The sequence below is a fragment of the Syngnathoides biaculeatus genome, chromosome 19 (genome assembly GCF_019802595.1).
Source record: "Syngnathoides biaculeatus isolate LvHL_M chromosome 19, ASM1980259v1, whole genome shotgun sequence".
Classification (NCBI taxonomy): Eukaryota; Metazoa; Chordata; class Actinopteri; order Syngnathiformes; family Syngnathidae; genus Syngnathoides; species Syngnathoides biaculeatus.
This window is the reverse complement of record NC_084658.1, coordinates 6,166,880-6,191,278: the sequence shown is the minus strand read 5'-3', so window position 1 is coordinate 6,191,278 and position 24,399 is coordinate 6,166,880. Positions and strand designations below refer to the sequence as shown.

At 40.8% G+C, this 24,399-nt stretch overlaps 1 protein-coding gene and 1 long non-coding RNA gene across 20 annotated transcripts in view; one reads left to right on the top strand and one right to left on the bottom strand.

Moving 5' to 3' along the window:
- Nucleotides 1-24,197, top strand: part of sema5a (sema domain, seven thrombospondin repeats (type 1 and type 1-like), transmembrane domain (TM) and short cytoplasmic domain, (semaphorin) 5A) — a 127,234-nt gene extending 103,037 nt beyond the window's left edge. For 2 of the 3 annotated variants that reach the window (XM_061804894.1, XM_061804896.1), the window contains 7 exons: nt 706-931; nt 13,184-13,393; nt 16,057-16,227; nt 16,400-16,555; nt 17,970-18,014; nt 19,352-19,563; nt 24,043-24,197. In XM_061804894.1, the coding sequence (XP_061660878.1) occupies nt 706-931; nt 13,184-13,393; nt 16,057-16,227; nt 16,400-16,555; nt 17,970-18,014; nt 19,352-19,563; nt 24,043-24,162 (1,140 nt within the window). In that variant the 3' untranslated portion in view covers nt 24,163-24,197. Of the gene's footprint in view, nt 1-705; nt 932-13,183; nt 13,394-16,056; nt 16,228-16,399; nt 16,556-17,969; nt 18,015-19,351; nt 19,564-21,278; nt 21,418-24,042 lie in introns of those variants that run through there. The other variant, XM_061804895.1, reaches the window with a different exon arrangement.
- LOC133492551 (uncharacterized) lies at nt 731-22,326 on the bottom strand. 17 transcript variants are annotated; one of them, XR_009792688.1, is made up of 14 exons: nt 20,789-21,325; nt 20,696-20,725; nt 16,351-16,545; nt 16,004-16,244; nt 15,000-15,054; nt 13,221-13,390; nt 11,808-12,461; nt 10,283-10,400; nt 5,522-6,572; nt 1,557-1,600; nt 1,457-1,492; nt 1,249-1,371; nt 927-1,067; nt 731-858 (listed from the first exon to the last, which is right to left on the bottom strand). It is a non-coding gene; the product is annotated as an uncharacterized LOC133492551 (long non-coding RNA). The 17 variants fall into 17 exon arrangements; XR_009792691.1 differs by having other exon boundaries at nt 1,457-1,600; nt 5,522-5,605; nt 6,445-6,572; XR_009792692.1 differs by lacking the exons at nt 1,457-1,492; nt 1,557-1,600 and adding an exon at nt 22,186-22,326 and having other exon boundaries at nt 20,789-20,883.
- Nucleotides 24,198-24,399: the final 202 nt, after the last annotated feature.

The window sequence follows — 24,399 nt, the reverse complement described above, 5'->3', positions numbered from 1 at the left end:
TATTGTGACCGGTCACAGCGCTCTATCTGCCGGGCTCTTATCTTATTTTTCAAGGTCTGGCAGTCACTCAAGACACATTCAGCATAAATAAACAAGCCTGCAAAGGGAAAATGGCAGTCAGTCGTCCCCTTCCTCTGGCACGTAACTGCCTCGATTACCTCCTCACTATAGTTATCATCACATATACCTCCACAAATGTTATTTTCCGACCACTTGTCCTAATGGAAGCTGATGGAGGGAATTTCAGGCCATACATTGTGAGGACGCTCCTGAATGTGACTCACACATGATGAGCTTCAGCGATGTGTTTTTCATATTTATGGCCAGATGCAGACGGGAGAACGCGCCTCATTTCCACCTCTGGCCCCGAGCCAGCTAAGCGGATATTTTGGCGAGGCAGACCGCTACATCAGTGCCGTAAACCAACCAGAACCAGAATTCAGTGGCTTTAAAGGATGAGCAACAGTGAAATATTTGCCAGGGCTGTTTTGTTTCTACTGCAGCAAATAAGATGTTGCATATCACATTTGTCACTGTTGGGAGTTTTTAGGAGCATTTGTCTAGTGTTTTATGAATCTTGAGAAACACAGCAATAATTTCCGTCTGGGCTTTCATTCTTTATTGTCACCATAAGGCCTCGTCACTCTCTTGACCTGCTTACAAATGAATTCACAGCACAAAAATGTTTTGTCCTCTCATCTGCAGGAGTTCCAGTCATGCAATTCTCAGCCTTGTCCTGACCTGAAGAAAACCACTCCGTGGACGCCTTGGACACCGGTGAACATTTCCGACAGCGGCGGTCACTACGAGCAGCGTTTCCGCTACACGTGCAAGGCTCGCATCCCGGACCCCAACCTGCTGGAGGTGGGGAGGCAGAGGATTGAGATGCGCTTCTGCTCCAGCGACGGCTCTACCGGCTGCTCTACCGATGGTGAGATGATGTTGTCTTTCCCTCTGAATGTTTCTGGCTTGGTGCATCTCCACCATCTTTCTGTGGATGTCCACCAAAACGTTCCCTTTTTTTTCAAACTCTTTTACTTCCTCTGTTTGGTCTCATGTTTCAGCTCCTGCCATTTATCAAGAAACCAAAGCATCGGACATGTTAATTAACTTTCAATCCAAAAGCCAATTTTTAGACTATAACTACATCAATCTTTGCCAAGATACACAATATGGGCAAAGGTATTGCGAGCACTTCTTAATTATTCAATTAGAGGTTAGGCTAGGCCTAATAATATTTCCACATACTACTTCAATACTTCCAACTTTTGCGCCGTTGAAAATGATTCTTTTTCCTGCGTCATCATTCCAGATTATCTGTCTCCTCCAATGCTTGCACCTTGAGGGGTTGCAAGGAGCACCACCAGGCACCTAAAAAATAGGCAGTTTTGAACCTTTAAAAGGTGTGATAGTCAGATGCCCAAGATCTTTATTTGTCTGTCTTGTTCCTCATTACCAGGAGCATGTTTCATTTGAAATCGCCACCCGGAACCTGACGTCAGATGACATTTATAATCACACCAAGTGACAAAAGAAGATGACAGGATGTGTCTCACTTGTAGGATGAATGCAGCCTCAGGGCTATGACAGGAGAATTCCCCTGGTTTTTTTTTAAGCAGGAAAAATGTGAATGAATTTATTAGGCGAGGTATTTTAATAAAAACTGACTTAATTGAATCTCTGGATTCTTTGTCAGACATTATCCACTTAAGTGTCCTTTGGACTATAATTTGACTTGGTTATTCCTTATTACTGGCCTTCTCACCACACAATTAGTTAATAAATATCAACACTGTACATCTGCTTAATTTATACTGGAATCATAACTTATGTTAATTTTTAATGGTATAGCATAACCAGTCATTCAACTAATTAGTGCTTTTCTGGTTTTATCACCCTCCTTGAATAGGGTCTTAAAAGATATTATACATAGATGAGTAATTTAAATATATATTCTTTATTGTGTGGTTGTAAACATCTCAATAATAATGTCTGCTTAAATGAACCATAACGGCAACTGATGGCAAAAAAAGACAGCATAAGAGTTTTAAGAATATAAGTATATAATATGTGTCGACTAATAATGTGAGAAGTTACTCGGACAGAAGGCAAAGAAACAAGGTGTGGATCTCTCAGAATTTCAATATTCACGTCTGGTGATATAGTACTGAGTAGAGCCTAAAAAGAAATCATTTCTTTCAGTCCCATCGCGCAAAACCGGAAGGGGAGATAAAATATACGAGCTGGTATGCAAATGAAAATAGATGTTTATGAGCTAATTTCGTTCACGGTCAGTAGTGTTTCAAGTTTATGGCTTTCATTTTCATTCCTCATTCGGAGCCGATTCATTACGAGGTTCCTCCTTAACACACTGGCTGGCCGCTCCACTAATCCCCCATCATACTGTCTCGTTTGGAATCTCCTCATTGTGCTTTTACACGTGCATTTATCACACATGTGATTGTGCTCATCAAGACAAAAAGGGGAAAGTATATAAAGTAACCTTTATTGCGCTTGACTGATGTTTTCATTACTAAAAGCCTATCACGACTTAGAGGGCAATAATAATGGGTTGATGGGGGAGTCACCCCCACCACCCTCGTGAGTATAAGCGACACCGAAAATGGTTGGATTGAAGTTACATTCTCAAGCACAAAAAAGACCTGAAATTTTGAGGTACATTAAAAATTGTGATAATCATAAAATTTAATGAGTCAAGAAATCAGCAGTTTAAAAAAAATGTCAAGAATATGACATCACATGAAGCCAAGACTAAAAAAGTGTATTTTAAGGAGGGAATATTGTTTCTATGAGCCCTGCAATTGGCTGGGATCCTGTTTACCCTGCCTCCTCCCCAATGATGGCTGGGATGGCCTCTAGCACTCCAGTGACCCTTGTAAGGATGAGCAGCTGAGAAAATGGATGAATGGAAATATCAAGATTTCCCACACACTACTAAACACAACAAGTTCAGACCGGCAACCGTTTTTGTTTCCTGCTTCACAGCCTGGAAATAAAATGGCTTGTTTGTTTCCATCATTCAATTTCCAGAACATGCTGACAACTTGGAAGATGTGATTTTGTTTTATTGTAAAGGGAACAACAAAACGGACAGAAGAACAGACATGGCCAATCTCCATAATTCACCCCAGTAAAATGTATCCTTTGTAGAGCCACCTTTTTGTAGCAATCACAACTCCCAAGTCATTTTTCAGAATTTCCTTAGGATCTAGCCATGCCTTGCCAATGGGAAAAGTGCTCCAGCTCCTTCAAGTTTGAATGTATTTGTAAACAGCAAGCAATCTTTACATATGAACAGATTCTTAATTGTATTGCATTTGGGGCTTTGATGACACTATTCCAATATATTTACTGTATCCCCTTACACCACTTGAGCATTGATTTAGTATTGTGTCATCTGACCACAGCCTCTTAGGGTGCCGTGCCTCTTTCTCAGTTTTTGGCAGCATCTGAGGCCTTTCAAACAAAGTTTGTAAATATTGACAGATCGTGTGACACTTAAATTACACAAGTGGACTTCATTTCACTGACTATAACTTCTGGAATTAGTTGGTTGCATCGGAGCTTTTTCAGGGTTTCATCAAGTGGATGCATAGATATGCATGACAGCTTTCAGTTTATTCATCCATCCATTTTCTTCACCGCTTATCCTCACAAGAGTCGCAGTAAATGCCGTAGCCTATCCCAGCTGTCAACGGGCAGGAGGTGGGGTACACCCTGAACTGGTTGCCTGCCAATTCCAGGGCACATTGAGACAAACTGCCACACTCACAATCACACCGAGGGGCAATTTAGAGTTGTCCCATTATGTTGCCTGTTTTTGGGATGTGGGAGGAAACCGGAGTGCCCGGAGGAAACCCATGCAGGCACGGGGAGAACATGCAAACCCCACACAGGCGGGTCCGGGATTGAACCCGGGACCTCAGAACTGTGAGGCCAACTTTATTTAGTTTATTTTTTGAAATTACATTTATATATACACTGCATTTCTTATTTCACTTTAGAACTGAAGGTATTTTGTCCATATCCATCCACTGAAATTCAAATTACAACCCATTTAAATTAGAGCTAAATAAGTGTAAAGCTGATTAGCTAATTAAATTAACGCAATAGGGTTATTTTATGTAACATTCAACCATTTGGACAGTGACTTCATACTAATACTAATAAATTAGATTGGTACAATCCACAAGAGTCATCGTAACTCAGGGTTATTCTCGCAATGTCAGAACTTCATTCTGAACATTACAGCATAACCGTTTACTTTTTTTAATACGATTGATAATACATAGTTGTCATATTACAAGTCATGTGAATGACTGGCTGTGGCGCTCCATGACGTAACAATGATGGCGCACTTTGAATCCAACAACATGTCAGTCCATTTTGGACCTAAAACGAATAAAAGTTTCAGTCATAAGTCATTCTGCGTGACTACAGCCCAACCCACATTATAAAAGATGTCTGTAAAAATTAATGTGCTTGTCTTATTCAATCAATAAAAAGGTCATCAAAAACAGCAATAACGTTGGTCTTAATGTTTTGAGATTTGACCTCAGTATATTTTATGTTCTCAATTGCATTCGCAAAGGCCAACGTGGTCTGAGGAAAAAAGATCCGGCAATCTCCTCAGAAGCTTTGTGACTTTGTTCTGTGGTCGGCTCACTTTTGTGAGCGATGGCTTCATTGTTTTCCCTGAAGAAAGTGTGGGATGTCAGCAGCCTTGATGTGTTTCACTTGAGCTGATGTGCTATCAGGGCCAGGACCCTCTCGTGGGCAACAGATTACTTTTCTACACAGCACAGACTTAGTGGACGCATGCCAGTGCTGACGGATGATAACCACGGCGCCATCCTTATTATTCTTTCTCTCTTGCTCAGCCAGCGCACTTCATTTTATAAGCTTGATTCGCTTTTATCAAGACACAAAAAGGGTTAGCTTACAAGTGTGCATACTTTTAAGTTCTTTATCAAAGGTCTCCAGTGGGACATTTTTTTTTAAAATGAATCGAGTAAGTGTACATTGGGTTTACGGGAATGACCCATATACACGTATTTCAATTATGATGAATTGACTTAATTATATTATGATGGACTGACTTCATTAGGAAATTACAGTGGAGCGTAGAGGCAAGCATTATTCGTTCAGTAATCCTGGCTGACCCCCACTTTTTTTTCTAATTTGTAAATAATCTATTGATATTGAATACAAAATATATTTCCTCATTATGAGTTTCCACGTTCATTAATCATCACACCTTTATTAACAGTAGGGGAGTGTTGCAATTTCACATTGTTATAAGAAATTGAATACTGTATAATTATCTAAAGTAAAATAAAACAAGTCACCTGGAGAAGGAACACAAAGGTGCATTTGACATTTTTCTGCATATGTCAGGGGGCATCTTGAACATATTTGTAGATATGGCAATGCGTTTTTTGTTTGTTACATCCATACGCATGGCATTTGCTGATTTTGTGTAGCGAGTTTTTCCCCATACCTGAATTGTTTCTATCCATCCATCCATTTTCTGAGTCGCTTATCCTCATGAGGGTTCCAGAGTGCCGGAGAATATCCCAGCTGTCTTTGTCACACACACACACACAAACACATTTGACAGCATCCATCTTGGCAGTGTCTTGACTGGTGATGGGGAAAAAAGCAGTTGGGTGAAAAAGAAGGCAAACAACTTAAATATATGGCATGCCAAGGGTCTAAACTGGGGACAGTTTACTGTACCAGTAAGCCAAACGTACACATCGTCAGTTGTTATTACAGAAGAACCACAACTGAATTGACGTCTCCTTAAATGAGTTAAAAAATGCAATTAGTCATCCAATCCTCTCTGATCTGTTTGCAATGAAGTGATGCCTTGGACTTGCAAAAACAACTCTCAGCAGGTTTGGACTGTGCCTTCTAATCAAGTTTGAGTGGGGGGAAAAAAAAGATCTGGTCCTGTGCTTAAAATTTAGGAATAAAGCTGTTATGTTTTGTTCTCACACTTTGTCGCTCTTAAAGACTTGATACCTCCAGTATGAAAAAGTTTGGGAAAGGAAAATTTGGTTTCTCACAATAGTACAAATGTGACTTTTCTTTTTTTATCTTGAATCAAGATAACTTCACCTCTTTTTTTTTTGTTCGAGCACCAACAATGAGAATGGTGTTTGATAATTTTGGGAGAGGTTGTACATAGCCAGTGTGCAATCTTGGAAAATGTTCTGGAAGACACATGCAGTTGATAAAGGTTGAGGTCAAAAGGACCTCGTCATGCTTTGCCACTTTACAGGTATACATTGAAAACCATTAAACTGAGGGCCACATCGGCACAAATCTTTTAACCAGCACTTTTCAAAAGCATACCTTTGGTTTATATAGTTCAGATTTATTCCGTCGAGCATCTGTTTTCAAATGATTTCCATGTACCTTTAGATACCCCAATGTTGTCAACGTTGAGTTACTGTGCAAGTTCCACACACCCGAAGAACTTGATGATGTGTTTAAGGGCCAACCATCTGTCAGAAACTGAGTTCAAGTGATTCCCACTAGACGATCTAATGGGCAACATAAACAAAAATCCAACATATGAAAAGAGTTCTTGTGTTGGCATTGTGATTTAATGTCCTTGATTTCAGACATTGGCTTTGATGGAGCCCATATGTGATGTGAACCTGATGGTCTAAATACAAAAATAGTGAAGAGAGGACCAGGCCTCCAAAGCATCGTAACGTGACCACCACCAGCTTTCATGTTTGACATTTTTTTGTGTGATTTTTTTATATCCTTTGAAGAACAAACTGCTCAGATGTGTTTAGAATGATGCAACCTTTGCATTTTCTTTTTATATATTACACTCACAATTTCGACAAATTCAAGCAGAAACCAATAATTGGATGAAACGGTCAATTCTTATACCACAAAACTAAATGTATGATCCTCTGTGACTGCTTTGGGAGACATTCGTCAATTCAACCATCCAACCATTTTCTCGTTTTCTTTGACTTATCTGGGAAGCACAGCCCAAGATGACAAGCCCAGACTTCTTGGTGATCGTGCCCTAGGGCTACTAGATGGACGTACTCAGGAGGCAACTAGGGAGCAGCATTACTGCAAGTATACAGTATGTACAAGCAGAAGAGTAGTGGCTCTATTGTAGCATTCAACATTTGGGCCTAATGAAACTCAACCCACCTACGAAGGAAATACATTTTAGCTTGGATTTCCAATCTTGTCCTTTCAGTCACCAAAACTGGAGACCATGGGTAAAGATGGGAAGAAAAGTGGCTCAATAAATCTTCACCAAGATAGTCCAATACAGCGGCTGCATTATTTATGCCATTGCATCAGTCCATCTATCAAACTCACCATCAATTTCTCCATAAATTGTGAAAAAACAAGATCGATGAACAACTGAGGTAGGACTTTGCTCAACTGAACAATTCACCCCTTTTCTCATTGAGAACTGTGGTCTAAGACTGGGACGTGCTGTGTACCATTCCGGATGGGTCGTATTTGGCTGCAAATCACTCCAGTAAATATTGAAGGCCAGAGCTTAATTACCACATCTGCAAATAGAGCTGAAATCTTAAGGCTATAAAATTGGAAATCCTTAACACCTTGAACTTCTTCTTTTGCATTCAGCTTGTCCCTTTAGGGGTCACCACAGCGTGTCATCTTTGTCCATCTAAGCCTATCTCGTGCATCTTCCTCAACACCCACTGTCCTCATGTCCTCCCTCACAGAATCCATCAACCTTTTCTTTGGTCTTCCTCTCGCTCTCTTGTCTGGCAGCTCCATCCTCAGCACCCTTCTACCGATATACTTACTCTCGCCTCTGGACATGTCTAAACCATCGAAGTCTTTCTCGAACCTTGTCTCCAAAACATCCGACTTTGCCCGTACCTCTAATTAGCTCATTTATAATCCTATCCAACCTGCTCACTCGAGCGAGAACCTCAACATCTTCATTTCTGCTACCTCAAGATGTGCTTCCTGTTGTTTCTTCAGTTTAAGAGTTAAATGATCAAAATAATTTGTTACTATGGTTAAAAGTACCGGTAGTACTTTTTATAATACGGTCTTAGTATGCATATGCTTTATTTGCCCTTGTAAACAAATACATACAAGCCGTAGATCATGACCCAAAGAACAAGATCCCAGATTCTTCTTTTCCTTTCAGCTTGTCCCGTTATGGGTCACCACAGCGTGTTATTTTTATTTTCATCTAAACCTATCTCCTACATCTTTCTCTCTAACACCAACTGCCCTCATGTCTTCCCTCACAATATTCGTTTTTTTTTTTTTTTTTTTTGGTCTTCCTCTCACTCTTTTGCCTGGCAGCTTCATTGTTAGCATCTTTCTACCAATATACACTCTCTCGCCTCTGAACATGTCCAAACCATCAAAGTCTGCTCTCTCGAACCTTGTCCCAAAAACATCCAACTTTGGCTGTCCCTCTAATGAGCTCATTTCTATTCTTATTCAACTCACTCCGAGCGAGAACCTCAACATCTTCATTTCTGCCACCTCCAGTTCTGCTTCCTGTTGTTTCTTCAGTGCCACCGTCTTTAATCCGTACATCATTGCCGGCATCACCACTGTTTTATAAACTTTCCCCTTTATCCCAGCAGAGACTCTTCTGTCACATAACACACCAGACACCTTCCGCCAGCTGTTCCAACCTGCTCGGACCCGTTTCTTCACTTCTTTACCACACTCACCATTGCTCTGTATTGTTGACTCCCAAGTATTTGAAGTCATCCACCCTCGCTATCTCTTCTCCCTGTCGCCTCACACTTCCCCCACCATCCCTCTCATTCATCCACATATATTCTGTTTTACTTCAGCTAATCTTTCCAGTGTATGCCTCAATCTTTCTGAATGTTCCTCCACCTGCTCCCTGCTTTCACTGATTATCACAAGTTTCTTTCGGCTTGTCCCTTTCGGGGTCGCCACACCGTGTCATCTCAGATGAACGCAAATATTTGTCTGGCACAAGTTTTACGCCGGATGCCCTTCCTGACGCAACCCTTCAGGGAGTGGAGGCCCCGGTGGGATACGAACCAATGCTCTAACCACTGAGCTACAGGGCCTCCTCACTGATTATCACAATATCATCTGCAATCATGGTCCAAGGGGATTCCAGTCTAACCTTATCTGTCAGCCTATCTATGACTAAAGCAAACAGGAAGGGGCTCAGAGCTGATCCCTGATGCAGTCCCACCTCCACCTTAAATTCCTCTGTCACACCTAAGGCACACCTCACCACGGTTCTGCTGCCCTCATACATGTCCTGTACTATTCTAACATTTCTCCACCACACCAGACTTATACGCATGCTGTACTACAGTTCCTCTCTTGGTACTCTGTCATAGGCTTTCTCTAGATCCACAAAGACACAGTGGAGCTCCTTCTGACCTTCTCTACACTTTCCAATTAGCATTCTCAAGGCAAATAATGCACCTGTGGTACTCTTTCTAGGCATGAAACCATACTGTTGCTCGCAGATACTGACTTCTGACCTGAATCTACCCTCCACTACTCTTTCCCATAGCTTCATCAACTTCATTCCTCAAATGTTGCCACAGCTCTGCAAGTCCCCTTTGTTCTTAAAAATTGGAACTAGCACAATTTTCCTCCATTCTTCAGGTATCTTCTCGCCCGCTAGTATGCTGTTGAATAAGTTGGTCAAAACCTCCACGGCCACCTCTCCAAATTGCTTCCATACCTCCACCGATATGTCATTAGGACCAACTCCCTTTCCATTTTTCATCCTTTGTAGTGCCTTTCGAACTTCCCCCTTGCTAATCATTGTCACTTCCTGGTCCTTCACACTTGCCTCTTCTACTCTTCCTTCTCTCTCATTTTCTTCATTCATCAACTTCTCAAAGTATTCTTTCCATCTATTCAGCACACTTCTGGCACCAGTCAACACATTTCCATCTGTATCCTTAATCACCCTTCCCTCCTACACATCCTTCCCATCCCTATCCCTCTGTCTGGCTAACCAGTAGAGATCCTTTTCTCCTTTTGTGTCCAACCTGGTGTACATGTATGTCTCTTGTTTATCCTTCGCCTCCTCTACCTTCACCCTATGTCTCATTTCAATGTATTCCTTTTGCCTCTCCTCAGTCTTTTCACTGTCCCACTTCGCTAATCTCTTTCCTTGTATGACTTTCTGTATTTTGGGGTTCCACCACCAGGTCTCCTCCCCTTTCCTAACAGACAACACACCAAATACTCTCCTGCCTCTCTCTCTGATCACCTTGGCTGTAGCAGTTCAGTCTTCCGGGAGCTCCTCTTGTCCATCGAGAGCCTGTCTCACCTCTTTCCGGAAGGTAGCATGGCATTCTTCCTTTCTCACCTTAACACCTTCAACAAAACTAAAAAAAAATCTGTCAACTGTAATTATGAACAGCACTGGTGAGAAAGCCCACCCTTGATGGACTCTAGCTTCTACATGAAAAATTTTGGCTTATTTCTGGCAATGTGAACCATGCCCCTTCAATAATTATGCAAGGACCGAATGTCATGGGTAGTGGACCACTGACCAAGAACGCGATGAGGGGTAATGATTGGCTTTTCTAAGCATACATTCTCATGAGCGCATTATTGATCAATAGACAGTGGTGTGACATGCGTGGGTAACTGACCCTAGTAGAATTGTAGCTTCCTGGATTCTTCCCTAAGTCCATAAACCACATCCAGTTTGTTTGTAGGAGGACAAACTCCATATTTTCTCCCACTCCCTTTTTACAACAAGGTGTCCTATTGCTTTTGTCCACATTGTGTATTTCATAGCTATTTGTATTGTGTGTTTTGTTAATTAAGCCCCTGTGCCCTTTTAAGAGTTCAAATTGCTTTCTCTTTATTTGGCTCTTCCATAAAAAGCTTCCCTTGAGGAGGCTGCAGTCTAGCAGATCTCAGGTCAGCCCATAGATTACTGTTGCACGGTCCCAATGTGGGTAACCACAGCACATTATTTAATAGCATGACACACACATATGAAATGGCTGCGCTGCTCTGAATCTAGGACATTTCCTTCTCACTTGTGGGCAAATAAAATGTGATGTCAATAAAATCTGCTCATACATGAATTTGTTTAAAAACAGCACTATTCGAAAATGTTTGCATTTTGTCTGTGTGGTTCATTACTTCGAAAGCAACAGGAACGGAGGGGACTTAATCTATTCAAGCTTTAAAATATTTTTTTACTGTTTGTCCAGCTCATCAAGGGCACATGGATTCAATCTCTTGGAAATGTATGTTAAGATCAATAGTGGCTGCCAGTTTGAAAGTGAAAGTCACTTTGTTCATTTTGGCATTGGGAAGTAAGAAAAGGCCACATTATTATCGATGTTTTCAGCAGTACCATGGTTTTCTTTAGAAGTAAACATTTAAAACGAACTTCAAGAGCTAGAGTACATCTGCAAAAAACCCTCACGTACTGGGTACATTTTTTACACACTGGAAAATAGCAAATACCAATAGAAGCTGCGGTAAATATGAAATTGCCCTATACTATGTTATACATACAATGGACAAAAGACCTCATGTTTTCATCTTTATGGTTTCATTAGTTGGCAGGATTATAAAAAAACAACAAACCAGGGCTGACTTGAACTATGCACAAGGGTGGCACATACACTGGAATCAGAACCCAGAAACAAAAAAAGGATAGTGTAATTCTCACTTTTCTATTAGTTCACAATCATACGAGGTCAACAAGCAATTCCCTGTATAGGCAGAAGCTGCAAATATTTTACATTTAGATTTTTTTTTCCCCTTACCTTGATGTAGGCCAATGCCATAAGGAGTCCCATTTTGGTTTGTGTTTGTAGTAAAGTAGAACTGTACGACATCATAGTGAAAGCGAGCTAGTTGCTGGGATCTAATGCATTACGGAAGGGAGAAAATCAGTGTTCAATAAATATCAGTAATAAAAATATAAATACAGCTCTCATTATGATGCACACTATACAAAACTTTGATACCACTCTTATATTGGATCTGATTAATTTGTGGGGAAAAATTGTACCCTTTGGCCAGTGATCATCTTGTTATACCATAAGAAGGTTCAAATTTGTTTAAGTAACGACACTCTTTTTGTTACCGTTTGTAACTGTACATGTTTGCATTTTTCCATAGCAATAAGAGGAGAGGTTGCTGTTGTCTAAATGCTTGAAACACAATGAACCTCACCGACAAAATCAGCACAAGCGCCCACTCAATATCCCAACCTTAAAGAAGTCTGGATAAAGAGTATCAGGTCACAGCGGCCGGCGGGTCAGTCTACCATCGGCTGCTTAGAATCATTAAAGAGCACACGTCTCGACGGGCCCTGTCGGTGCTCACGCCAGCTTGTGAGGTGATGAGGCTGTGAGCTGCCAAGGTCAGGCATATGCAGAGGTTGAGGACGAGTGCAAGGTAAACTCTGTGTCTCCCTGAGAATACAAAGCAGTGGAAATGCTGGACAAACAGCCGGGCCAGTAATGGTAATAATGAGTGAAGGAGGCGGACGTAAATGGCAAAAAACAAAGAAGGAGCAAAAATACAAGTCCTCAGCAAATGGAGAGGATGGATTATAAGTAAAGAATCTTCTAAGAACTAGAACTGGATTTTTGTCTGTAAAACTTCAATGTGGCTAAGTGTTGAAGGAAAGACTCATCAGACAATGGCCAAGTCAGTCTCTAATTTCATTGCAGGTGATTATCATTCACTCAAACGGGTGGCTTCTCATTCGGTGAGGGTAGGTGATTCTAACCCGTAGCACTCAAAGCCTCTCACTAGCAGAAACCTTTCCATAGTACTGATTAATGTAGGAGGTAATTATAGTTGAATAAAAATTACACTTTCCACATGAGAGCGTCAATGATGAAAACTGCTGCTGTTTGATGAACATAAGATCCTGCAGTAATCTAACTGAAATCATCTTGGAAATAAAAGTTAGGTCCGTGAGGATAATTAAGACTCCATTGGTGCAGTCCTTAATCCATCATTATTACAAGTGGTTTTAAATTTGATTTAATTAAATTAATCGTCTGCCTTTTCCGTGCTTTAGGTGAGATTCTTCATCTGGGGAAGACTTCTGGACCCCCCATGACTGATGCCTGGTCCTCGAGTTATAAATGTGAACTAAATAAAACTCATCTTCCTTTTTTTCCAGGTGAGGTTCTTCATCTGGGGAAGATTTCTGGACGTACTGTCAATGGCGCCTGGTCCTCGTGGTCTTCCTGGACCCAGTGCAGCAGAGACTGCAGCCGTGGAATCCGCAGCAGAAAACGGGCTTGCAACAACCCAGAGCCCAAGTATGGAGGTCAGACCTGCCAGGGGACTGCACAGGAGTACCAAGAATGCAACACCACCCCTTGTCCTGGTAAGGGATGGACACCAGATATACAAGAAGATGTACCCTACTGGACATACACAAGTACACAATTTTAATGTAGTTAGCTACGGTGAGTATGAGTTGAAAATGTGACAACCGTACTCAAAAATCCTGAAGGATTAGCTTTTACGTCAAAACTGACCCAACTAAAATGTCGCTCAGTAGCATGCAATCATCTCAGACTGAGCTGTTTGTTATTCAGTTTGTTAGCACGCTAGCAACATCCCAGTGCATGTCCTAATTGTTGCTTGTATAGAACTGTAAATTTTGTCCCTCTGTGGGAAGCAATTACTTTCCCTCATTTGCTGTCCTGCACAGATGAATACACACTTCGGCAGATCCAAGCTAAGATATCTTCTTCCCCCTGAGTAAGGGATAAAGCATCACAGTGCCAAATGACTTTCAAATCTTCAGAAATCACAATAGAAATCAGAGACGGATAGAAGCTGTGATGAAAACTTCAATTTACGCCACAGAATCAAAAGAGGCCATCCCTGAGGCACTCCCCTTTGTAATTACATAGCAGATAAATTATGCCACCGGCTATGGTAGACCTTGTTGGGTTGCGAAAAGCCCTGAGACAATCCGCTCTCAACACATAGCAAAAGGATGTGTTCTAATGAACAGAATCCTTTGCTTGAAGAAGGTAATGCGCAGTCTAAATAGAAATGCTGTACGCTCAGCATCAGACGCACGCACAGGTCCTGGGGGTGAAGCAGACAGACACTGTGTTGTACTGGATGATTATTAATCTAAACCCCCCTCAGAAAAGGGTTTAGGTTTCTTGCTAATAGCCTGGCTGTGCGTGTAATCTGCAGCACCCTCAATCTGTCTTCCTAAATGCTGCAATGCTCGGAGTAAGCAAAGGAGACAAGGGCGTGAATAGCCATCAATGCTATTTTTATAGCCTGTTAATTCAGTCTATGGATGACTGCATTTGCAAGCGTATTTTAGGTGCCGGAATACTTTTCCGTCAGATGCTGATACAGAAAATGCAGCACATGTTGAGACAATGTAGATTAATAACACATCATTAGTGTGGCGCTCCCACGTTTAAACAGCAATGAATACTGATACATCTTCTAATAGTGAAGTCTGAAATTTAGACGCGATTTTAGGTACCCCAGCAGATGTTGCATTAGACCACCTGTTATTCTCCGTTGTCAAATCCTATTCTTTTTAATTTAACACTTTGAAAGAGGAAAACAGTTGTCATGCTGACCATCCATGTGGTTAAAAAAAAACACATGTATCTGTGTTTTTGCCTGAGATGAGATGATCTGTCATGGAGGGCCAGGAATTGATTTGTGGATCACTTTGTTGTTGTTTTCCTTTCGGCTTGTCCCTTTCGGGGTCGCCACAGCGTATCATCTCAGATGAACCTGTATATATGTTTGGCACAATTTTTATGCTGGATGCCCTTCCTGATGCAACTCTACTCAGGGAGTGGAGGCCCCAGTGGGATACAAACCCACAACCCCTGGTTTACCAAACCAGTGCTCTAACCACTGAGCTATGGGGCCTCTATTTGTGGATCCCTTTGAGATGGAGAAATTACATATAGATGGCAAAAAGCAATGGTGATTTTAATTACCTGCACACAAGTCCCAAAGCATCAGCAGGTCTTCAAACGTATTTATCTGGTGCTTCTGAAAAGAAGCAAAAGAATGAGGTCAGGATTTATCCGTATGTTTGGCAAACGATAGTGACTCACTTGTAATTCACCAGGCTGCCCTCCTCGTTTTTTTGTTTTTTTTTGCATTTAGCAGGGATCGCTTATTGTCTGCAACATTACACCAACACATTCTAAAGAGCTTTAGAACGATATTAAGGCTCAGTTTTAACATTGTCAAAATTATGTTAAAAATATGTTTGCAATTTTGTACCAAGAGTATGTTTGGGTTACCATGTTAAGCAACTTGAAATATTAAAAGCAGAACTCAATCTGAGGGACAACAACCACAATAAGAAATTATTTTAAATTGTTATTGTTTTCAAAAACTGAGCCTTTGTGCAGGCTGCTTTTGCAGTGGGATCCAGATGTAAATGTTTGTTGTTTTATTGAATGCCAAAAGTAATCTTAGTCATACTTATAAGTGATTTAACACAATAGTTATATCCATTAAGTACTAATAAAGCTGAGGTTGCAAGTAGAATACGCCTCATGGTGGCACAAAAGATCACCAACATGGATGCCAATGTTTCATTCATCTCTATTAAAATAGGGAAAACTGATGATTTCAGGGCTGTCTTGAATTATGTCTCAAAAGCTGGAGGAAGCCTCCTTGCTGTCATGTCAAAATATAAATAAATATACACACATGCACACACACTCAGGACAACTTTTAGTTTCAGCAGCTCCTTTTGAACAGCAAAATTAATCAGAAATGTGTTTGTGTTGCCTAACAATCTTGATTTGGCAGTTCATTCTGTCCTAATGTTCTGGTTTATTGAAATGAAAATTCACTGCCTGGTGCTGGACTATCAGGAAAACCCACGCAAGCAAGGAGAGTTAGCCCTTTTGCAAGCATACTTTGGGAGTGTATACTGTATGAGGAGCTTTTAGTCATTATAGGATTAAGATGAACAAAGTTTTACCACTGTGAAAGGAGTTTATACTGGAGTGAAAGGGTCTCCCCTTTGTCCCTTAGTGGATGGAAGCTGGTCCTGCTGGTCTTCATGGTCCAAGTGCTCTGTGACATGCGGGGGAGGACATTACGTGAGGACTCGAACTTGCAGTAACCCCCCGCCTGCATACGGAGGGGACATCTGCCTTGGGCTGCACACTGAAGAGGCACTATGCAACACTCTAGCCTGTCCAGGTGCACACAAACACCCCCTACAGAAACACACACATATCCATCGCAAATTCCATTGCTTATTCTTTTCACTCTAGGCCATGTGGAGGTTAGTCATGCATAACCAATGCATATCCAAGGACCCACAAAAACAAAAAGACACAGTTCTGGGATTGACTATCATTCTTGTTTGCAGAGAGTTGGTCCAGCTGGTCCCAGTGGTCCCCGTGCGACTCCAGGGGGGCCCAGTTGCGTGTCCGTCATTGTGATGTCCTCTTTCCAACTGGAAATCAGTGCTCCGGAAACAGCAGTGAGAGCAGGTCGTGCGCTCCTGACTCCAACCTTATACCAGGTACGCATTTCACACAGACACAAACAAAATATTAGTACGCTGAGGATCCATCCTTCAGTACCAACGTTTACATCACAATCCTTTAAGTTATGATGTCATACAATAATTGTCTTCCTCTGGGCACTTGAATGATTTCAAACAGGGGTGCCCAATGTGTGATCGCGAAAAGAAAAAAAAGATGTTATCTTATCATCCATCTTGTTGCTTGATTCAGGTGTGGGCAATATGTCGATTGCGCTCATCAATTGACTGATAGTCGCTTTGCCCCACAAACCCCCCCAACAAACCCCCTTCACAGCGACGATACACTCGGCACCCCCACTCCCATTGTTAGATCGTAAGAGGCTGGCTGCTTGAAAAGTAGATTTTGGGGCTAAAAAGTGTGGACACCCATGATGTAAAAGATAAGATTCCACTCGCGATGAGATTAGTCAAGGCATGCAGTGTCGTGTCAAAAAAGTTGAAGAAATGGCAACACAAGCCAAATATAGAATGTCTTTCCTTAGCCAATAATATTATTCGATATTTGTCAAAATAAAATTCCAATAACCGATTGTTTGGAAAACTTAGATAAAATTAAAATGTGAATAATAAAATAAATTATTTAGGTCCCCTAATGCCCACAATATTTTTTTAATTCAACAGAGAGAAAAATCTGCAAGGATTGTCCGTTTTTATTTTTATTTTTTTTCGCTTGTTTGAATCTCATGATATTTTTTTTATTGAAATGTGTTAAAGTTAAAATCCGATGATTTTTGCCAATTTGAAAAGGGCTAAAATTGGCTGATTAATTGGTTGGCCCATAATCGATATCTGCTTAGACAGCCATGTCGTTATTGGCAGAGAAGTAACATGAAATGCGCATCTCCAATGGTTTCTTCCACAGCGAGCTCATTAAAGCAAGATTAAACATATTAGTTACAAACAACAATTTTTTTTTTTTTTATGCAAAAGTCTAACCAAATGTATTACTTTGCACAATTCACGCTCCAGGCTAACAAGCACTTCCATTAATCACAAGAGTAAACAATTAGCTGAATCAAAGCTTTTGAAGCATTCTGTATTAATTAGCGAGGACATAATACTTAGCGCAAGTCTTACGGAATTACCCATTTTGGTTTAGCATCAATCCCCTTTAATGGCAGGCCTTGTCAATTAGGGTTCATTAGAAATGTCTTGTACTTCATTTCCTCTAATGAGGACGTTTACATTTCATCAACCACTCCAGGTGCCACCACAGCCATGATTGTAGCATGCAGATTTTTTTTTTTTTTCGGTAATCTTTATCATATTCAAAGCAGCTTTCATCTTAGCATTCGCCAACGGAGGTACAATTTGTCACACGAGTAGGGGTGTGTTTGTACTGGTTCTGGCCCAGATTCTGATACCTTTTTTTTCCTCTCATTTTTATCAGAAGTCTCCATTGCACGCTCCAGCCAAGAGGAAAGACGATGTGGAGGTAAAATCTACATAAGCAGCATTAATTTCCAATTCTACTCAAATGTATACAAAAAAATCCACTGTAAAATAAGAATTGAAGGAAAATGCTGATCTGATAATATCTCGCCATACTCTGAATTACAAACGCATTCTCCCGCAATGTATACTGCAGTAACACTTCAAATACCGCCTAAAATCTACCATAGCTACACAGTTACAGTTTGAGGGGATCAATAAAATCGCTTTTAACCAAGTTTATTCCGGCAACAGCTGTAGGAATGCTGATGAAAGTGCTTGGAGTTCATAAAAAGCGCACAAACACATGCGCAAGTGTGTTGGCGCGCAACTGGCAGCTGTAGTCAAGGAACGGGAGCTCAGAGCCAAGTACTCAAATTGCGGCTGTCACCTCTGCTGTGGTGATTTAAACAGGAAAGAGGGGGGAAAAAAAGCTCTTGACAATATGACAAGATTTGCTGTTTTTTTTTCCAAATGTACAGTATAAAATGTTTTATAGAATGTAGATGAAATATGAAAACCTTGGCAAGTTAGTATTTCCCATTTTTCCAGGACACCATCTGCAGGTTTAAGCAAATGCCGTAGTCGGAATTCGTCAAAGTAAGCCAAGGTTATACTGGAATAGTTTTAGATTGTGCATTAGATAGTTTTTATTTTGTTGTGGCTTGGCAGCTTTTTTAGTTTTTATTAGATTTTGTTATTTCTAGCAGATGAACAACCATGCACAAATCAAATACAACATAAATCCACAGACTTTGAAGTGTAATAAGTCCAGTGCATGTTTATTTCTGCCTTTAAGGTCACAGTGGAAAGATGAAGAATGCTTGTTTTTTATTTAGTGTGAAAATCAATCCTAAAAGCTCATATATGAAATTGATTGACACAGATGAAAATGAAGACCATTTTTACTGTAGTATGACAGTTATTTTTAATTATGTCATCCTTTTAATAATGTTTGGACGAGTTCTGAAACGTGGCCACTGTCATAGTTCACATGTGCACTGAATTTCATGTCGATCAGTAACACGTGTCCGGAAAATTTGTTTCCAAGTTTCCATGGGGGTGGGGGTGGGGAGGGGGATGGGGTCCCGGTCTATCTCGGGGGGGATCAAAATCTCTAAAATGCTTATATTCTCACCAGGATAAACACGCATGCACTGGTATGTTTTCTGTCACCATCATTCCGCCAAAAAGGCAATTTGTCAAAATAACGACTAATAAAAAGATGGTTATGAGAGGGCCGTCCCATCACCGAGTGCTGGGGCACTTCCAAGGCCATCATTAGCGTGATTTGCAGCTTCTGCCACCAACTCCCTCCCTCTCTTGTCCACCTCCGCTCAGACTTCAACCTCTTCCACATGATTGCTGTGGGGCTCAGCAGCTCCATCCTGGGCTGTCTCGTCACCCTGCTGGTCTACTCGTACTGCCAGCACTACCAGCAGCAGTCACATGACGCCACGGTCATCCACCCCATCTCTGCCGCCCCGCTCAACACCAGCATCACCAACCACATCAACAAACTCGACAGATACGACACCGTGGAGGCCATTAAGGTCCGTACTTGTTCTTTACTTAACATTTGCTGTGATGAAATACACTTCCTGCTGCATGACTCTGACTCTCACTACTCCACCCCCAAACCCTGCAGAGCTCCGACACCCTCTACCCTTGTAACAGATTGACAGATGTTGCGTGCATTTCTTTTCATGTGCCCCGCTGGCGTTTCACTGTGTCACTTTGTTCTATGTTGGCGTCAAACTTCTGCTTTCTCATAATATATTCGTACACCTTGGGACCATCAGGAAACAACTCACACTATATCTTGGAGATCTCCCCCTTATGACCTTTTTGAGTAATATCATTGTATATGTAGTACAAAGCATTCTTCAGTTATAGTTATTTTTAAGACATTCAACACATAGAGGACTTTATTGAGGTAGGACTTTGCTTCAGCCCCTCATGCTTGTATAAAGCACTTTTTCCGCTAAGTTGTTTGGATCATTTGAGCTTGTTGTCGTATTGCTTGAGATCATAAACCGCTATGATTACAGTACTATCTGTCAATGAAATCCAGAAAAGGAAGGAGTTAGTAACCCACGACTTGACTGTTTGGTTGAGCATTTTTGTCCTGGCCCTTAATTTTAACATACATGCTTAAGGTGGCTGACCCTGTTGTGCTCTAAAAACTCGACAGTCTCCACTTTAATGTAGCAGTCTGGTCCCTCGCTGTTCACAATTTCCCCTAGGATAACATTTGTCTCCTCAAGACGTTGTTGACATTCCTTTTCCCCCAATTTCACGCTTTGCTAGTTTGAAGTATAGCCGCGTACACCTAAGCGAAAGCATGTTAAAGAGTTACTTTTGAAGTCAAAGCATGTGCCATACTGCACTGTACTGCTTAGTGGAAACAGGGCAAATAAACATTCTTGTCAGTGGCATTGAGTCGATTACAGCTTATTCATTTTTATTTGGAGGATCTCTTACACGACCCCATTTAAACAAAAATGGTGCAAGCCGATTTGCAGTGATGGTTACATAAATGAATAAGAATCTCTTTTCCAAGGTGTTTCACAGCAAATGTACCCAACCATCTCAATCAGTCTGATTGAGAGACCCTTCCCAAGCGGTCCCCAAAGTTTAGAACGTTGGACATTTGACCATTCTTATTCTTCTATTTTGTGTTACCTTGCTGTCTTGTAATGATGCGGCGATGACCTGGGAAAAAAATGGAGATTATTACATAAGATACATTTAACAAACAAAAAAAAAAGTTAATACCCAGGGGCTCTGTTAGCCAGAACAGATCCTTTGGCTCAGCATAAACCTTTCCAAGTGTAATTTCATCAACGCATGAAGGTGTCAGGGGCGTTCATCTGTCATGCAATTAAGAGTCAGGAGCATAATTGCCTCTGTTCATTTGCAGACAGAGGCTTGTAATAATACAGACAGTCCGCATATTGCAAAAATACAGGGAAAACAATTAAAGAATGGAGACTATTTTTCCCCCAAGCTAATTGTATCTGTCTTCCTAAATAGGTTCATTTATTATATACACAAAGACACAATTGGGCTCATCTTGAGGTTTTGTACAGCCGGTGAGACCCTAATGCTGTATTTTCCAATAAGAGCTTGTATTCCGATGTTAGTTCACAAAGGATGATCATCCTGAGCAAAAGGAGAAACTTCGTGCCGCTGACTTGCTCAAGTGGTCTCCGTGAAATAATAACGAAGCAAAAGCTTTGGTGTTGTTTCCTTCCTCTCCCTGCAGCCAGACGTTTCGGTTCTCTTGCCCCTGGACGAGCCCGCCATGCACCAGCCCGTCTCTGCTAACATGGGGGTGTCAATGCGGGGCCTGGAGATATTCTACTAACCACTGACCTCTCTACAACATCCCGCCTCTCTTCCACCCTGCCCCTTCCCGAAAAATTCTCTGACCAAAACCACTACTTTGCCCTTCCACCTCCACCCCCACCGTGCCCCTTCTACTTCCTGTGGCACTTCCTGTGCGTGACAGGTTGGATTACAGACTCTTGTTCATGTTCCCCACCCTCCACCCGAGCATCATGAACGACTCTCCCGCCCTTGCGCTCCCCTCCACAGCTTGTGAGATTGTATTTCTCTGTTGCGACCGGCTCCATTCGCATGTTTCTTTCCATCTTTGTTGCTCCCGTTTTGTCATTTTGTTGCTCCTCTGTTCATCACTAATGCCAGTAAAGCTTGTAGCAATATTTTAAATAATATCTCATTTTGGGGGGGGGTAATTTTTGTGATTGCGAAATAATAATAATTACATCCCCAAAAAGTGTAACTCCTATTGTTAATAAAAAACAGAATTAAGAAGCTGTACATCTTAATGTATTTTTTTAGAGAGGGGTGTAAAAATGAGATACTAAGATCACCCTCTTGTACCTGTGAATGTGTCTGTGTTCAGAATTAACATTTAAGCGTAAATAGGAGCCAGGACACACCTGCCAAAAATTTTAAGTCCCTGTGATTAACCCCAAATAATCTTCTTGTAGACTTTTCCTGACATTTGTTTTAATTAGTTTAAGCGCAAGCCCAAAGCTTTTGTGCTAACACTGAGTATTATTTGGACCCGTTTATAATTCCCTCCACCTTGTCTAATGCCCCAGTTCCAGCAAAAGAAAAACAGCCCCAAAGCATAATGCTACCACCATCATGGTTCACACAGTCGGAGCAGCGTTGTGTTTACGCCCAAAAATGCCTTTCGGAATTAGAGCTGAACAGTTCACGCTTCTGCAAGAAAGTACAAAAACAAAAAGGCAGGAAATGGTGGGAAATGTTTTTAGATTCTATATCTTGTTCTCGTTTTTTCAGATCACAAAAATCTATTATTTGAATCAAGACAGTATTTACTGTAGTTGATAAATGATTGCATCATTTACACGGTACGTTTTCCATCGTATTACCGCAAATGCTTGATTCCTAGGAATCACGCAATTTTTCAATAGACACTTTCTAGCTGGGACAATTCTCATAATTGCACGAGCACAGCTGGGGAGGAGCCAAGAGCATGCCCCCCGCTCCTCAGTCCCCTCATTCCCTATCAGTGTCGAGAGTCTACCTGCGGTATATGCAATGTCATCAAGTGTTCAATTACACAAACTCCCAGCACATCCTCCACCACAGACTATATAAACACACTAAGTCATTAATATGCTAATGTAGTACTTAGCTTCAAAACTGGTTCCATGTTTACAAAGGTCACTGCCCCGTGACTCGACCTCCTTGTTAACATTTGTTTTATCCTTTGAAAGTGCTTGAAGGCCATAGAAACGGCTCATGCTGGTTGTTAGCGATGACACAGACCAATCCACAGTAAGCGATTCAACCACGTGGTGACTGTGCTTTTTTTTTTTTTTTACCCTGTTCACAATGCCCTGACATTGCTTTTTTTTTTTTTTAATGGATGTTTCACCTCATGATTTTCAATTGCTTGACTTTTTTAGGGCCACACTGAAAAGAAAAAGTTGGCAAATAATGAAAAAATAAGATGATTTTGAAGGAAAAAGTCATAATATTACAATAGTCATAATATTATAATAATGGAGTCATAATTTTAAACTTGTAATATGCTTAAAGTAAACTTTATATTTGACACTATGGGGGAAAATCATTAAAGGAAGAAGTCATAATTTTATAAGAAGTTGACATTACAACGAAAACGTGGTTTTGTGAGAAAAATATATTGTATTATAGGAATGAGAAAAGGAAAACATTTTTCACAAATTTGATCATGGAAACAATTGTAATTGTAAAATATTTAAGATGACATGGCTACAAAGACATTTTTATGAGAATTAATTCATGATCTAAGACTTGTAATTTAATGCAGCCCTATGGGGCCACAAACCAGTGAAATCTGTAGGCCAGTCCCAAGCCCGGATAAATAATGTCAATATAATAATAATAATAATATATAATAATAATAATGATGACAAATTGACAAAAATATTTTGCTGTAATCTCAATTTTACAATTGAAATTGTAATATTACATAATGAAGCTGTAAAATGTGACTTAAGTTGAAATATCATAAGACATATCCTACCTTTTACACCTTTAAAATATTTCATTTGAAAAAAGGGGGGGGAAGTCATATTAAAAGTTCTAGTTTTACCAGATTTTTAGATATTATAATAAGTAAGTAATATAAGACTTGGACCAGGTTAAAAGTAACACTACAATTCTATGAGGAAAAATAAAGTGGGATACATAATTATATATGTGAGAAAATTTGGAATTCCATCACAGTAAAGTTGTAATATTTTATATATAGATATATATTTTTGTAATACTGCTAGAATAAAGTCCTGATAATACACGGGGCGGAAACTATTTTTACAATCGGATTTTTGGGGTACATTTTTTGTTTTGTTTTTCCTATTTTTGTCTTTTCAGTGCACCCCGGTATACCTTCCCATTTTTGAGCTGAATTAATTTTATTTTCAAACAACGCAAAGGCAAACAAGATCACACTAACTTTTGTCTTTCTTGATTTCTTTATGCAGGCCTTCAACAAAAACAATCTGATTCTGGAGGAACGGCAAAAGTACTTCAACCCACAGCTCACCGGGAAGACCTACACTAACGCGTACTTCACCGACCTCAACACCTACGATGATTATTAAACAGGAAGATGCCAAATTCCTGCCCCACCCCCACCTCACCCTCATCCGAACTGAATTTTTCTGTGTTATATATTGAGATTCGCGAAACCAGACATTGGGCAGTTCCGTCCTCTGTGAGACACTGGCAGCAAAAACACATCGTCATGCCAACAGAGGGAGCGGCCCACTCTCTCAGGTGCCTTGCGGTACGCTCGGAAAGCTCAGTTCCCTTTGCGGGAAATGGACGACTGGGTCTCC